At 44.7% G+C, this 16,816-nt stretch overlaps 1 protein-coding gene across 2 annotated transcripts in view; it reads left to right on the top strand.

The window, feature by feature from the left end:
• Positions 1–16,816, top strand: part of DNMT1 (DNA methyltransferase 1) — a 52,228-nt gene that overhangs the window by 16,770 nt on the left and 18,642 nt on the right. For both annotated transcript variants that reach the window (XM_066272792.1, XM_066272802.1), the window contains exons 8-17: positions 911–995; positions 3,163–3,194; positions 5,024–5,108; positions 7,800–7,834; positions 8,340–8,421; positions 11,879–11,913; positions 12,239–12,284; positions 12,380–12,460; positions 12,536–12,645; positions 16,170–16,288. In XM_066272792.1, the coding sequence (XP_066128889.1) occupies positions 911–995; positions 3,163–3,194; positions 5,024–5,108; positions 7,800–7,834; positions 8,340–8,421; positions 11,879–11,913; positions 12,239–12,284; positions 12,380–12,460; positions 12,536–12,645; positions 16,170–16,288 (710 nt within the window). The remainder of the gene's footprint in view (positions 1–910; positions 996–3,162; positions 3,195–5,023; positions 5,109–7,799; positions 7,835–8,339; positions 8,422–11,878; positions 11,914–12,238; positions 12,285–12,379; positions 12,461–12,535; positions 12,646–16,169; positions 16,289–16,816) is intronic.

Here is a 16,816-nt window from a genome sequence, read left to right as displayed (position 1 = left end):
TGCTTCTCTTGTGTGTTCTGACCAGGAATCAAACCCAGGATATTCATATGCCAGGCCAATGCTCTATCCACTGAGCCACCAGCCAGGACCCAAAAATCTTTTAAAAATAATTGTAGCCTGACCTGTGGTGGCGCAGTGGATAAAGTGTCAACTTCAAATGCCAAGGTCGCCAGTTCGAGACCCTGGGCTTGCTTGGTCAAGGCACATATGGGAGTTGATGCTTCCTGCTCCTCCCCCCTTCTCTCTCTCTCTTTCTCTGTCTCTCCTCTCTAAAAAAATGAATAAATAAAAAAAGATAATTCTATAGTGAATTGCGGTAACTAGATAGCTTAAGAATGCTGAGTTTGGGCCTGACCAGGCGGTGGCGCAGTGGATAGATCATCGGACTGGGATGCAGAGGACCCAGGTTCGAGACCCTGAGGTCGCCAACTTGAGTGCAGGCTCATCTGGTTTGAGCAAAAGCTCACCAGCTTGGACCCAAAGTCGCTGGCTGGAGCAAGGGGTTACTCCGTCTGCTGAAGGCCCATGGTTAAGGCACGTATGAGAAAGCAATCAATGAACAACTAAGGTCTTGCAACGAAAAACTGATGATTGATGCTTCTCATCTCTCTCCCTGTCTATCCCTCTCTGACTCTCTCTCTGTCCCTGTAAAAATAATAATAATAATAAAATAAAGCTGAGTTTGGGGTCATATTAATCTTTTGATTCAGGTATTATTCTCATTGAAGAGAATGAGGACAACTGGCAGTTGTTATCAGAACCAATTCTAAAGATCATTTAAATATTAAATGTTAAAGTAGCATGTTCTTTTCATGATTGCTTTTTGGGGTGGTAAGGAGGACTTTATGAAAACTGCTACCAGGGAAGGAGTCTGAAAGTAACCCTTGGGGTATATTATTTGGTTTCACAGAATTTCCAGACCGCTCCCTGCAGAAGATCCAGAAAGAGTAAAACCAGGCACTCATATGGAAGAGGAAGAAGAAAGAGATGAAAAAGTAAAGCGTGGTCCAAGTTTGTCACCTCTGTCTACCTTAATTTCAGTTCCTATTTGGTTATAGGAAGGGGGTGGGGAGTATGTGCGAACAGAATGACTTTCACTATTGCTCAAAATGACCTTGACTTTGGCTATAACGCTTTTCAAACTCTTTTTTTTTTTTTTTTTGTATTTTTCTGAAGTTGGAAACGGGGAGGCAGTCAGACAGACTCCCACGTGCACCCAACTGGGATCCACCCGGTATGCCCACCAGGGGGCGATGCTCTGCCCATCTGGGGCGATGCTCTGTTGCAACCAGAGCCATTCTAGCGCCTGAGGCAGAGGCATAGAGCCACCCCCAGCGCCTGGGCCACCTTTGCTCCAGTGGAGTCCTGGCTGCGGGAGGGGAAGAGAGAGACAGAGAGGAAGGAGAGGGGGAGGGGTGGAGAAGCAGATGGGCGCTTCTCCTGTGTACCCTGGCCGGGAATCGAACCCGGGACTCCTTCATGCCAGGCCGACGCTCTACCACTGAGCCAACTGGCCAGGGCCCAAACTCATTTTTCTGATGGTTCTTTATATGGAAGGTGGGTTATACTGCTGTTGTGATAGTAAGGCCGGGGGTCAGCTGGACCACTACTATCTCACCAATCAGAGCTTCAGTCTGTTCTCTCACCCAAGAGGTCTTTGTGAAGATCTCACTTTCAAACACGTGAGGTACTAAATTTCTTTTCTTTTCTTTTTTTTTTTTTTTTTTAGAAGGAGAAACAGGAAGGGAGAGAGATAAGAAGCACCAACTGGCAGTTGTAGCACTTTAGTTGTTCATTAATTGCTTCTCATATGAGCCTTGATTTGGGGGCTCAAGCCAAGCCAGTGACCATGGGATCATGTAACTGATTCCATATTCAAGCCAGCAATCTGTTGGTTTTGAACCTGGGACCTCTGCGTCCTAGGTTGATGCTTTATCCACTGTGCCACCACCAATCAGGCTTTTATATTTTTTTAATTGTATTTATTGATTTTAGGAGTGGGAGAGAGACATTGATCTGTTCCTGTATATGTCCTGACTGGGGATTGAAACCATAACCTTTGTGTATGGGGAGATACTCTAACCAACTTAGTTATCTGGCCAGGACTAAAATTCTGTATAGCATCATTTAGATATAAAATTGCATTCTTAACTGAGATCAGACTAGTAGATCTCCAACTCCTTTGTAAAATAAGAGTTTAAGGTTCTATGAAGCACAGATGTACCACCTGAACCCCCTTGAGGAAGGAGAGTTGGAGAGGGAATGGGAGTCCATACTAAAAACTTTACCATATGAGAAAGGGCCAACATTGAGTGGTCACAGGTGGTGGAGCAATATGTGGTCCCATTTTGGTTTTCATGTTACCACATGTATTAGAGGTTTCTTACAAACTCAGATGGGTGGTAAACCTTTATTGGGAGCCTGTAAAAGGATGGGTGTCTTATTTTGCTCTAATGGAGGATCACATAAGATGTATGCTAATTCTTAAACCATTTGGTGCTTGAAGCTAGTCTTTATATTCCCTACCCTGTGGTTAAAATTAGAGGGCCGTTATAGTTGAGACATATCAAATTCCTTTTAGACCAGGCAGTTTTAGTGGGCTAGCTTAACCACCCTCTGTAGGAGCTTTGGGCAAGACTGCTTGCTGATGGTCAGACTCATGAGGTCTCTTCTTGTAGTAGGAAGGTTCATAACATGTTGCTTTTAAGAGCACTGATCTTTGTGGTCACTTTATAAAATCTGTGGTTTCTGAGGCTGAATTAGACTTCAGCAATTCTCTGGAAAAGTGTGTTTAGACCTTTAAACTTGGGCTCAAAACGATGTGTTGTCTTTTGAGATAGAATCTTGTCTAGACGAGTTATCCTACTTCATTCCTTGATTATGGGTTCCTAGTTTTGATATAAAGTTATTATCTATGAGGTTGACAACACTCATGACAGGTGACAGGAAATTGGGGGTAAATACTTAAACTGCAGAATTTGTTCTCTGAGAGTTTCTTTAACTTTCTGCCTACTTAACCCCCACCAAAACAATTTTGCTGTCTTGAAGGTAGATAATTTTTACTCCTACCAGTAAGCTACTTAGTTATGATAGAACATTTTAATAGAAAGATCAGGACCAAATGGGGGAAATTAACTAGTCTTTTTTTTCTCTTGCACTTAGGAAAAGAGACTCAGAAGCCAAACCAAAGAACTGTAAGTATAGTTAACATGCCTTTGTACTTTGTGTTGTGAAACTTAACTGTTAAAATGAATGTTGTGGTAAAAATAACAGATTAGACAGACCATTAGGAGTATTAGTAATTCATATAGTATATGGGTGAGTGCCATTTGTGGGAGGTAAGACCACTATAGTGAAGGCTGAGGTCAGCTGACCTTGACCCCAGGCCCTTCCTCAGTGATAATCATACAGCAAGCAGATCTTCAGTAGTGGTTAAAGGGCATTGTATGAGCAGCTGTGTCTGTTACCCATAGTTATGAAAACTCTGTGTAACAGATAGCCCCAAGCTCAGTGGCTTAAGATAGTAAGCATTTGTTTTTATTTTTATTTATTTTTAATTTTTAAAAAAATTGATTTGAGAGAGAGAGACATTAATTTGTTTCATTTATTTATGCATTCATTGGTTGGTTCTTTTTTTTTTTTCCAAATGAGAGGAGGGGAGATAGAGAGAGAGAGACTCCCCCTGAACACGCCCTGACCGGGATCCATCTGGCAACTCTTGTGTGGGGCTGATGGCTCGAATCAACCATGCTATCCTCAGCTCCCAGGGCCAATGCAGTTGAGCCACTGGCTGTGAGGGGAAGAGAGAGAGTGGGAGGAAAGGGAGGGGAAGAGGAGCACATGGTCACTTCTCTTGTGGGCCCTTACTGGCAATTGAATCTGGGATGTCTGTACACTGGGCCGACGCTCTACCACTAAGTCAACCAGCCAGGGTTATTGGTTGATTCTTTTTTTTTATTTTTATTGGTTGATTCTTGTATGTGCCCTGCCCAGAGATTGAACCCGCAATCTTAGCGTATCAGGACAATGTTCTAACCAATTGAGCTACTCGACCAGGGCAAGACAGTAAGCATTTATTGAACTCACAAGTCTATAGTTTGGTGGCTTTGGCTGACTTTGGCCAGAGATGATAGGGCTGACCTGCTTCATGATTTGGTCAGCCTGAGCACAATCTGGTAGTGGCAGACCATGAGGGCAAATAGGAACACTTTTTCAGGCTTCTGTTGATATACAGTTGACTGAAGTAAATGTTGAGACTGAGCCTAAGCCTGGGTGGAGGGAAGGCAGAACACTCACACTGAGTGGCAGGGCCCTGGCAAAGAGGTGAAGATCTCATGTATGTGGTTGGTTTTCCATGATCGATAATGCAGATGGCACCAATTTTTACTTACCTCACAGGGTTGGGCTCGGGACTAGACACTTGCACTGCAAGTAGGATTCCCAGCAGGTCACAAGAAACCAGTGGAGTCCCATTGTCTTTTTTTTTTTTTTTTAATTGTGAGGAGGGGAAATAGAGACAGATTTCTGCATGCAGCCTGACTGGGATCCACCCACAACCCCATTCTAAGGCCAACCCTCAGACCAACTGAGCTATCCTCAGCGCCTGGGGCTAATGCTTGAACCAATCAAACCATTAATTACAAGAGAGGAAGAGAGAGAGAGAAGGGGGAGAAGAAGAGGGAGAGAAGCAGATGGTCGCTTCTCATGTGTACCCTGACTGGGGATTGAACCCAGGACATCCGCATGCTGGGCTGATGCTCTATCCATTGAGCAAACTTGCCAGGGCCTGTCTTTTGTTTTAAACTACTCTCATTAGCATTTTATATAAAGGGTTGTTGGCATTTCTGAGGTCATAAATTCTGAGGTGATCAGTGCCTTTCAGGTTTCCTGCAGTGAAGACCTGCCCTTCAGACGGGAGAGGTGATGCATGCTCTAACTTGGGGAAGATACCCTTATCAGGCTGCTGGTAGTGGCATCAGGCTCCCTGAGCTGACTGGGGTGTCTGTCTTTTGTTTTGTGACAGAACATCTAAACAGAAATCTAAGGAGGAACCTGACAGAGATGCAAGACCAGGATTTCAGGCTGAAATGGATGAAGCAGACGAGAAAGTAATAACTGAATCTTTATTAACTCTGTGTTCCCATTTGGTTGGGAGAAGTGACATGGGGCAGGGCTCTGGGTTCAAACCCAGCCCTACCTACCTGTGGGGTGACTGGGAAAATCAGTTAATCCCCCTTGTAGGGGCTAGTGATTGTCACTGTATGTCAGTGCCTGATACGTAGTGAATGTTGAGTTGCTTGTTTATCCATGATGGTGAAGAGGGCCTATGTGTGCCTCGACCAAGATGTCTTTGGAACCAGCTACTTTTAATATCCTCTCTACTGAGCAGTCCTTACATGTCATTCCAGACACGTGTCAGCCATGCCTATACTGCTTTACCAGTCAGTCTCCCAAGTTCTCAGTCTCATTCCCCCCATTCCCACTAGCCTCCTCGCCTCCAGTTCAGCTAAGTAACTTTGTTTTAGGGTTTAAACATTGTACATTGAGACAATGCTGGGCCTGTATAAAACTACAGAATAATAAGGTTATATCTACAGGGCTGTCCTGCTGCCTGAATTCTGGGGGTTCACAGTACAGGAATCTCAAGCTCTTTAAGCAGTTTTGTCCCTATCTGACTAAGAGACTGAACTTGGAGAATCCCTGGATTGTCTCTTGTCTTCTGTCTGTTGAAATCTAGAGAGTGGAGCCTGAGTTCACCTACTACCGGGTCATAAATATTCTTGCTTCCAACCTGATTGGCCATGGGAGTCTATTCTCGTCCTGTAACAAATGACTCTTTGGTGTTCCCACCAGCTGCTCTAACATCTCATTGTCTCTCACCTTTTCTGTCCAGATATTGGTTATCTTCCTGTCAGCACTTGCCTTTGAGATCTAGAGAGATCTTAGTGTCATCATTAGACTACCCATTTTCCTCAGACAGAGGCTGGCAGAAGATTTAGATCACACAGCACTTTGCCTTTTTAATATTGTTGACTCTTCTATTTTTTTTTTTTTTTCTGTATTTTTCTGAAGCCGGAAACGGGGAGAGATACAGACTCCCGCATGCGCCCGACCGGGATCCACCCGGCACGCCCACCAGGGGGTGACGCTCTGCCCCTCCCGGGCATCGCTCTGTTGCGACCAGAGCCACTCTAGCACCTGGGGCAGAGGCCGAGGAGCCATCCCCAGCGCCCTGGCCATCTTTGCTCCAGTGGAGCCTCGGCTGCGGGAGGGGAAGAGAGAGACAGAGAGGAAAAAGAGGGGGAGGGGTGGAGAAGCAGATGGGTGCTTCTCCTGTGTGCCCTGACCGGGAATTGAACCCGGGACTTCTGCACGCCAGGCCAACACTCTACCACTGAGCCAACCGGCCAGGGCCGACTCTTCTATTTTAATAGACCCATTTATAGATTTGTTATTTTATGAAGATGAGCTATAATATCAGAAAGGTATATTTTATCTGCAAGCTCAGAATATACTAGATTGTCCACATAAAACAAGGAGTTGGTAGCAGCGTTGGGAATTTTTATTTTATTTTTTGTGAGAAAAAGGGAGATAGTAAGGCAGACTCCCACGTGTACCCTGACCAGCATCCACCTGGCAACGCCATCTGGGCTGATGATCGAGTACCAAGTTATTTTTAGTACCTGAGGGTGTTGTGCTCCGAGGGAGCTAACCTCAGTACCTAGGCCATGCTTGAAGCAATTGAGCCACTGGTGGTGGGAGGGAAAGAGGGAAAGAAATGGGATAGAGAGAAGCAGATGGTTGCTTCTCCTGTGTGCCCTGACGGAATTAAATCTGGAATGGCCAGTGCTCTATCTACTGAGCTGCCAGCCAGGGTCAGGAATTACTCTTTAAAAAAATTACTGTCTTTGGCCGATTAGCTCAGTCAGTTAAGAGTGTTGTCTGGGAGCATGGAGGTTACTGCTTTTATTCCCTCGTCAGGGCACATACAGGAGCAGCTTGATGTTCTTGTCTCTCTCTCTCTGCCTCTCAAAAAAAAAAAATCATTGATTGATTTCAGAGAGAAAGAGGGAGAAAGAGGGAAGCATTCATTTGTTGTTGCACTTAGTTGTGCATTCATTGGTTGTTTCCCGTATATGCTCTGACTGGGGGTTGAACCTGCAACATTGATGTTTTGGGATGATGCTTTAATCCACTGAGCTAAGTGGCCAGGACCAGAGTTGAGAATTTTTATTTTTATTTCTTAAAATTTTATAGTAGATTCTAAGTCATGTGTCACCCCAGCCCTCACCCATACTATCCCAATGCCTGTCTTCACCCACTGTCCAGATGGAGCAAGCAAAATTGCTGTAATATTTCTTTCTGCAATGAGCTTTCCTGGGACAGGTTGGCAAACTGGCCCACAGGCTAAATCTGGCCCTCTATTATTTTCAAATAAAGCTTTATTGGAACACAGCGATGCCTTTTCATTTACATATTGCCTCTGGTTCCTTTTATGTTACAGAGGCAGAGTTGTGTGGTTGTGACACAGACAACATGGCTTGCAAATCTGAAAATATCTGTTTTCAGGCTTTTTTCTGAAAGAGTTTGCCAATTCCTGATCAACTCTTATTTATAGGGGTTAGGGAGCTGAGTTAAAAATTTGGAGCCTGTCTCTACCCTATGTATCTGACCAGATTCTCCTGCTCTCTAGCTCCACAGTGCTGCAGTCACTAACGGATACTTCGGGTTTGCTCTAGCTCTTTCTCAGAGGCTAATTTTTCCCCCTTTATCTCTCCATCTCTGCTTCCCCCTCTCAGGATGAAAAGAGGCACAGAAGTCAACCCAAAGATCTGTAAGTGGTTAAAATGCTTGCACTTTTGTGCTGTGCTTTGTGTAACTTTAATTACTGAAATAACTTAGAGACCTGTGACCATGTGGAGGTTTACAGAGAGTTGCTGATGCTATTGGAAGATTGGATCAGTTGGGGCAGGGTTGGATAAATCAAACTGGGCCCTCTTACCTCTTACCTTCTGCCACTTTTATGGCACTTCTGGCATTGCACAGAATCGTGTGTGTCCCTTAGCTTCAAGCACTGCTCATCAGGCCCCTCTACATCTGAGGGTTCACGTGGGGCTTCTGAAAGCCTTGTTTCAGGATTACGAGCTAGCAATGTGCCTTTAGAGCCACTGTGACATGGGGCTCTCTTTTCTGGATGGGAAGAAGAATCTGTTTCCCAGATGTATTCTGAATATTTTGCTTTTTGATAAGGAGGCATTGATTTGTTGTTTTTGATGCAAGTTGGCAATGTGGTTAGTTTTGCTGAGCTCATATTTGGCATATATTTGCTTACCCAACAGAGCTGCCAAACGGAGACCTGAAGAAAAAGAACCTGAAAGAGCAAAACCACAAGTTTCTGATGAAAAAGATGAGGATGAAAAGGTAAGGCTGTGTTTTTTCAATTTTACCGTATTTTATACATACTATCAGCTGGAATTTTAAAGTGATTTAAAAATTCCTTTTTTGTTATGGAAATATTCAAACATATCCCAAAGTAGGCAGAATAGGGTAACAAACAATCATGTTCTCATCAGCCTTCAACAATTACGTGTGACCAAGCATGTTTTATCCAAGCCCCACACATTCTCCTTACCCTCCCTTCACCTGATGGTGAACAAATCCCAGATATATTAAATATTTACAGAACTATTTGTAAAAGAAGAGGACTCTTTTTAAACATTACTATAACCCCATTAATGACATAGTAATATCAAGATCTAGTCTTTGTTCAAACTTCCCTGATTATCTCCATTGTGTTTTTATAGTTGATTTGTCTGTTTATTTGAATCAGGACTCAAACAAGGTCTATGCAATATATTTGGTTGGTTTGTCTCCCCACAGTTTCACTCCTCTCTTTTATTTGCAGTGTGCAGGAAGGAATCTGTATATCTGTAGTTTCTGGATTCTGGGTTTTGCCATTTGCACTCCTCTGGCACTCCTCTAGCCCTGTCCCCTGCTGACTGATAGGTCCAGAGTCTTGACCAGATGAGGTCTTTTGTTGTTTTCCAGAGTACTTTTTTTTTTTAAATTTATTTTATTTATTTATTTTAGAGAGGAGAGGGAGAGACAGAGAGAAGAGACAGAGAGAGAGAAGGGGGGAGGAGCTGGAAGCATCAACTCCCATATGTGCCTTGACCAGGCAAGCCCAGGGTTTCGAACCGGCGATGTCAGAATTTTCAGGTTGCCTGACCTGTGGTGGCGCAATGGATAAAGCGTCGACCTGGAATGCTGAGGTCGCCAGTTCGAAACCCTGGCTTGCCTGGTCAAGGCACATATGGGAGTTGATGCTTCCAGCTCCTCCCCCCTTCTCTCTTTCTGTCTCTCTCTCCTCTCTCCCTCTCTGACTCTCTCTCCTCTCTAAAAATGAATAAATAAAATTAAAAAAAAATTAAAAAAAAAAAAAAAGAATTTTCAGGTCGATGCTTTATCCACTCACTGCGCCACCACAGGTCAGGCTCCAGAGTACTTTTGAGGTGTTGCAGCACACCAGAAAGGCATAGTTGTCTTTTTATGGTTTAAAGACTGATTATTGGGTTCAAGTGTTGTGTGCCTGATCTATCTATTATAAAGTCCCCGCAGTTTTTGTTTTTATTTCTTTATTTTTATGGGGTTTTTTTGTTTGTTTTTTTACAGAGACAGAGAGTGAGTCAGAGAGAGGGATAGATAGGGACAGACAGACAGGAATGGAGAGAGATGAGAAACATCAATCATCAGTTTTTTGTTGCGACACCTTGGTTGTTCATTGATTGCTTTCTCATGTGTGCCTTGACCGCGGGCCTTTATCAGACCGAGTAACCTCTTGCTCAAGCCAGCGACCTTAGGTCCAACCTGGTGAGCTTTGCTCAAACCAGATGAGCCCATGCTCAAGCTGGAGACCTCGGGGTCTCGAACCTGGGTCCTCCACATCCCAGTCCGACACTCTATCCACCGCCTGGTCAGGCTTATTTATTTTTAGAGACAGAAGGGAAGGAGGGGATGGAGACAGAAAAAGAAATATTCATTTGTTATTCCCCGTAGTTGTGCATTCATTGGTTCCTTCTCATGTGTGCTGATGGGGGATCAAACCTGCAACCTTGATATCTCGGGACAGTGCTCTAACCAACTGAGCTAACTAGCCAGGGTGCCCCCTCAGTTCTTTACCTAATGTTTTTAACAGTCATTGCTTAATTTCATTATGTCACTAGGAGTTAGAAAGTGGTAACAATCTAGTTTTCTCATTCCTTCATTTATCCAAAATAATTCTAGAAGTGATTCCCCAGCCTGACAGGCAGAGGTGCAGTGGATAGTGTCAACCTGGGACACTGAGGACCTAGGTTTGAAACACCAAGGTCACTGGCCTGAGCGCGGGGTCGCTGGCTTGAGTATAGGATCATTGACATGATTCCATGGTTGCTGGCTTGAGCTCAGAGGTTGCTGCTTTGAAGTCCAAGGTCACTGGCTTGGCTGGAGTCCCCTGGTCAAGGCACATATGAGAAAGTAATCAATGAACAACTGAAGTGCTGCAACTACAAGTTGATGCTCCTCATCTCTTTTCCTTCCTGCCTGTCTGTCTTGCTCCCTGTGTCTCTCACTAAAAAAAAAAAAAAAAAAAAAAAAAAAAAGGCCCTGGCCGGTTTGCTCAGTGGTAGAGCATCGGCCTGGCGTGCAGAAATCCTGGGTTCGATTCCCAGCCAGGGCACACAGGAGGAGCGCCCATCTGCTTCTCCACCCCTCCCCCTCTCCTTCCTCTCTCTCTCTTCCCCTCCCACAGCCAAGGCTCCATTGGAGCAAAGATGGCCCAGGCCCTGGGGATGGCTCCTTGCCTCTGCCCCAGGCTCTAGAGTGGCTCTGGTCGTGACAGAGCAATGCCCCGGAGGGGCAGAGCGTCGCCCCCTGGTGGATGTGCTGGGTGGATCCCCGTCGGGCGCATGCGGGAGTCTGTCTGACTGTCTCTCCCCATTTCCAGCTTCAGAAAAAAAAAAAAGAAGAAACAATTCCTCTTATATTAGTCTGCTCAGACTGCCATAACAAAATACCACAATCTGGTTGATAAAAAAAACAGGCATTTTTTTCAGTTCTGGAGACTGGAAATCTAAGATCAAAATGCCAGCAAGGTTAGTGTCTGATAAAGCCTTTCTTCTTGGCTTATTGATAGTCACCTCACTGGGCCTTCACATGGCCTTTCCCTGTGTGAGCATAGAGAGAGCGAGCTCCGGTGTCTCTTCCACTTATAAGGACACCATTCTTACTGGATTAGGACCCCACCCATATAACCTCATTTAACCTTAGTCACTTTCTTAAAAGCCTCATCTTCAAGCAAAGTCACATTTGGGGTTAGAACATAAGTATATTAAGTGGGGGGCACAATTCAGTTCATAGCACCCCATGTCATTATTTACTTGAGATACTGCTTGCATAGGAAAGCTAAGGGATATTTTTTTTAATTGATCTTTTATTAGTCTTTTAAGGAAGTCTTGTTTGGGTGTTTCACTGGATAGAATGTCGTCCTGGCATGCTGAGCTCTTGGGTTTGATCTCTGGTCAGGGTACATGTGAGAAGCAACCATGAGTGCACAACTAAAGGCAACAAATAAATGGGACAACGAGCTGATGCTTCTCTCCCCACCCCCCGCTTCTTTCTCTCAAAATAATGGGAAAATTAAAAAAAAAATTTTTTTTGTTTTCAAAACTAACTTTACATGTTGGAGGTGGGCCATCTCTGCTTTTTTTACTTTTTTCTTTCTTACCTCTGACTAGGTTTTATGATAACCATATAGATTTATAAAATTCTTAACTCTGAAGCATTATGCAAATGTAAAAACTTTTTTACCCTCCACTTCAATTTTGTTTTTTCCATTTAGGAGGAGAAGAGACGCAAAACTACATCCAAAGAACCGTAAGAACTTATTTTTGTGTTTATACATAGCAGACAATGGTATTAAAATAATTGTTCTAGAAAGAAAAGGGAGTTTTTAGTGAGTTGCCAGACCAGCCTTAGCTTTGACTCTGATCGGGTCTCTGAGCACAGGACCAAAATGCTCCAGTTCTTCCCAGTGTGGCAGGTTCCCTCCATGTGTAAAGACACTTGTGACCCAGCACCTTGCCCGTTATACAGCCCTGGTATTCATTTGTGTTGGGTGGTTTAGGTATGAGTTTGACAACAGATTCTGATAGGTGTTTTTTTTAGTTATTTTAGAGCATACCTTGTGTTTTGTTCCCAGAACTGAGAAAAAATTGGCTCGAACCAAAGCGGTAGTGTCTTCCAAGGTAAACATGCATGTGGGGATTAAACCAGTGGTGCCGTATTAGTGGGATTGCTGGGAACCGGCTCTCTTGAGTACCATTTTGTCCTGCCCCCACAGACCCATCTTCAGAGGTGCCTTCAGTGCGGACAATACCTGGATGACCCCGAACTGAAGTATGAACATCACCCTCCTGATGCAGTAAGTTCCAGCGCTATCTTAAGCCTTTTATTTCCTGTCTCTTGTGCCTCTAACTAATGGTCCAATGTCTTTCAGGTGGATGAGCCACAGTTGTTGACAAATGAGAGACTGTCTATCTTCGATGCCAATGAATCTGGCTTTGAGAGTTATGAGGCTCTTCCTCAACACAAACTAACATGCTTCAGGTACTGATATGCTTCTTCACTGTGACAGGGCACTTCCACAAAGATGCCTAAGTTCTTAGTATCTCTAGCACCTAACCTACAACATTTCTTATGCTGCTAGCACTTGATGGATAAAAGCCACAAAGCCAGTTGGGGATTCTTTGGGGTGTGGTTATTAAAACTATACAAGTTAAATCTTCAGCTTATATACATCCTGGAGGTCATTCATTTCAATTAGGACTAGTTTTGTGCTAGGTGCTACACTAGATGTTATGGATAGAACACTTCAGGCTCCTGCTTTCATGGAAGCGGAACAAAGGTTGTGCCTGTCAGCTAGTAATGCCTAGGACATGTAAAAAGCATGGGAAGCAGAGTGGGTAGGAGGAAGAAGTGTTTAGATTGGTGGGGAAATGACTTGCACAAAGACTCAGTGACATAAGAGAAAAAGCTGAAGGGATAGCTTAGGGAAAAGCATCTCAGGAAGAGGGTCTAGTAGATACTGAGGCTCAGAGATATGGGTGTGTTGGCTGTGGAACACTCAGTGGCAGGGCTGGGGTAGGGTGGGGGCTGGTGGCATATGGCAGGGGATGCGGTCAGATCAGGAAGCTGGGACTGGGGAGAAGGCTTCATCACATAGGCCTTTTCAGGCTGTGATATTTATCCAGAATTTTCTTTGAGTGATGTTACATAGTGTCTAAACTATATCTTTGGCAAAGTTCAAATAACTTTTTTTTTAAGTGAAAGAGAGAAAGGGACAAATAGGGACAGACAGGGAGAGGGAGAGAGAGAGATGAGAAACATCAATTCTTTGTTGCGGCACCTTAGTTGTTCATTGATTGCTTTCTCATATGTGCCTTATCCTGGGGGGTTACAGCCAAGCCAGTGATCTTGTGTGCAAGCCAGTGACCCTGGGCTTCAAGCTGGATGAGCCCATGCTCAAGCCAGTGACCTCAGTGTTTTGAACATGGGTCCTCTGCGTCCCATTCTATTGCTCTGTCCACTGTGCCACTGCCTGGTCAGGCTCAAATGAACCCTTGAGTGAACCTAGTCCCTTTGCTCTTTAGCACTTGTCATTTATTCAGCTCCCTCTTGCTGGAGGTGCAGTTACTTTGTTCGTTGTGGTAAATGGCCCACATCTCCTTTCAGACCTAGGCACATGCTATTTCTGTGTCTGGAGAGGTATCCTAGGGGCAAGTGGATCACCTTAATAATACTTATAAGCCTCAGGTGGACGTACTTCTGGGTAGCCCTTTCTGACACCCTTGCCCTGGGACGAAACCCTAGTGTGTTTCTTCTGCAGCACTTTTCACACACACCCCTTGTGGTGGGTTGGTTGGATCCCCCTCTTCATCAAGATGAGAATTCTGATCCATTTGGGGATGCTATACATCTATCGGTGACCCTGCTCCTCCAGGGCCTGGCTCAAACCTCTGCCTGATGGTACAACCAAACAGCCTGTTTACATAGCTGGTGTTCACGCCCTCGTGCCTCCCTGGAGGCACAGGTCAGAGGCTTGGGAGAGGATCAGGAGCGGGGAGCCAGGCTGTTGTAGTCCGTAATGGCAGGGCTGGAATCTCTTGGCTTCCTCCTTGAGACAGGGTCTGCTGTAGCCTCATTCATTCTTATAGGGTAGGAAGGTAGCAGTTAAGGACAAACTTCCAGGAATAATGTGCCTTTTAGCACCAGGCTGTCAGAGCCAGACTGCCCAGTTTATTAAGGACTCTGTTTATTTCGTGCTTGGCTGAATGTGGTGAGTGGGAACAAATCTCAGGCAGGGTTCATTCTGTGAGCTAGTGGGTCCGGCTCCTGCCTGAGACTTAGAACTTCTTGATGTCACCTCTGCTGAGAGAGCCCAGGGACAGCCCCGTGGGCTGGGCTCTGTATCCTCATCTTTCATGGGTTTGTAGTACATACCCTTCCTTGATATGTGCACATCTTTCCCACTGGACTTAGTCTTTTTTTTTTTCTTTTTCTTTTTGTATTTTTCTGAAGTTGGAAACGGAGAAGCAGTCAGACAGACTCCCACATGCTTTGGACTGGGATCCACCCGGCACGCCCACCAGGGGGCGATGCTCTGCTGCAACCAGAGCCACTCTAGCGCCTGAGGCAGAGGCCACAGAGCCATCCTCAGCACCCAGGCCAACTTTGCTCCAATGGAGTCTTGGCTGCGGGAGGGGAAGAGAGAGACAGAGGAAGGAGAGGGGGAGGAGTGGAGAAGCAGATGGGCGCTTCTCCTGTGTGCCCTGGCCGGGAATCGAACCCGGGACTCCCGCATGCCAGGCCGAAGCCAACCGGCCAGGGCCTGGACTTAAAATCTTAAGAGCAGCCACGCATGTCTTGTCAACCATGCTTGGCACATAATAAGAGAGCTCAGCCCAAGGTGTTAATTTTCATTTTTAAAGTTTTGTGAGATTCCAAGATGAGGATTTTTGGCTTCTCAGATCCCAACTGTGGGGTTTAGTGGGAGATGGTCTCAGTAGACCTGCATAGATTCTGCATCGCCCACCTGTGGACTCTGCAGGAGGGCATGGCGTCTCCAGTGCAGGAGAGTAGTCCTTGAGGCCAGCATGAGCAGGTCCACAAGCATACTGTTCATGTTCTTAAGTTTGGCATTCTGCTTAATGAGGAACATCCTCTCAGCTCTCAAGGAGTATCTCTGGATGGTGGGATTGTAAATGTCCTTAAACCTGAGCTTTACCCCTAGAAGGGGACAGAAGCCCCCTCTTGTGAGATTTCTCATCATTCTGCTATCTCACTGATCTCTTGGTGTTGCCTTTGCAGACACTTGCACTTTTTTTTTTTTTTAATTTATTGACTTGATTTCAGTGAGAGGAAGGGTGAGAGAAAGAAAAACAGAAACATCGAGCTTTTTTTTTTTTTTTTTTTTTTTTTGGCAGAGACAGAGTCAGAGAGAGGGACAGACAGGAAAGGAGAGAGATGAGAAACATAATTTTCGTTGCAGTTCCTTAGTTGTTCATTGATTGATTTCTCATATGTGCCTTGACCAGGGGGCTACAGCAGACCAAGTAACTCCTTGCTCGAGCCAGTGACCTTGGGCTCAAGCTGGTGAGCCTTGCTCAAACTAGATGAGTCTGCGCTCAAGCTGGCCACCTCGGGGTCTTGAACCTGGGTCCTCCACATCCCAGTCTGATGTTCTATCCACTGTACCACCGCCTGGTCAGGCGACACTTGTACTCTATTTTTATAAAGCAATAAAAAAAAAAAATTTTGTACATATTGTTTAGTAAACCAGTTTCTAATTTAACAATATAATGCAGTCTTTCCAAGTCAATAAATATGTTTCTAAAACATTATTTTTAATGGTTGCATAGTGCTGTATAATATGACATTTGTACTCTTAATGCAAAAGTAGAAGCTGGGTGAGAAAAATGGGTGTATTGATGTAATGGTGTGGCAACCAGAAGGATAACAGTAGCTTGTTATAGCCCTGGACATAGCCCTGTCACCTGTGTCTGCACTTGACTTTGTACTGTTACTTGCCTTCATTGGTCAACTGATTAACACGTTCTTTGTTGCCTATCTAGTGTATACTGTAAACGTGGTCACCTGTGCCCAATTGACACTGGCCTCATTGAGAAGAATGTTGAACTCTTCTTTTCTGGTTCAGCAAAACCAATATATGATGATGACCCATCTCTTGAAGGTAAGTGGAACATCCCAGATCATGTTTGGTTCAGATATTTTAAAAACGACTCCTACAAAATGATATTCAGCTGGAACTTCTGCTTTTTAAAGTTAGGGTTTGAGACTGCTGTGAACAGCTATAAGGAAATGTGCTTTGATGTCGCTGATGAAGACTGCTTGGCTTGGCTGTTAAGAGATGCCAGCTCAGGTCGGCACTTAGAGTGCCACTTGACTCTGCTAAGATTTCATTCTTTTTTTTTTTTTTTTTTTACAGAGACAGAGAGTCAGAGAGAGAGATAGACAGGGACAGACAGACAGGAACGGAGAGAGATGAGAAGCATCAATTATTAGTTTTTCCTTGTGCATTGCAACACCTTAGTTGTTCATTGATTGCTTTCTTATATGTGCCTTGACCGCGGGCCTTCAGCAGACCGAGTAACCCCTTGCTCAAACCAGTGACCTTGGGTCCAAGCTGGTGAGCTTTTTGCTCAAACCAAATGAACTTGCGCTCAAGCTGGCGACCTCGGGGTTTCAAATCTGGGTCCTT

The sequence above is a fragment of the Saccopteryx bilineata genome, chromosome 1 (assembly GCF_036850765.1).
Source record: "Saccopteryx bilineata isolate mSacBil1 chromosome 1, mSacBil1_pri_phased_curated, whole genome shotgun sequence".
In the NCBI taxonomy this organism is placed as follows: Eukaryota; Metazoa; Chordata; class Mammalia; order Chiroptera; family Emballonuridae; genus Saccopteryx; species Saccopteryx bilineata.
Note: the sequence above shows the minus strand (reverse complement) of the source record. Positions and strands in the feature narration are given on the sequence as shown.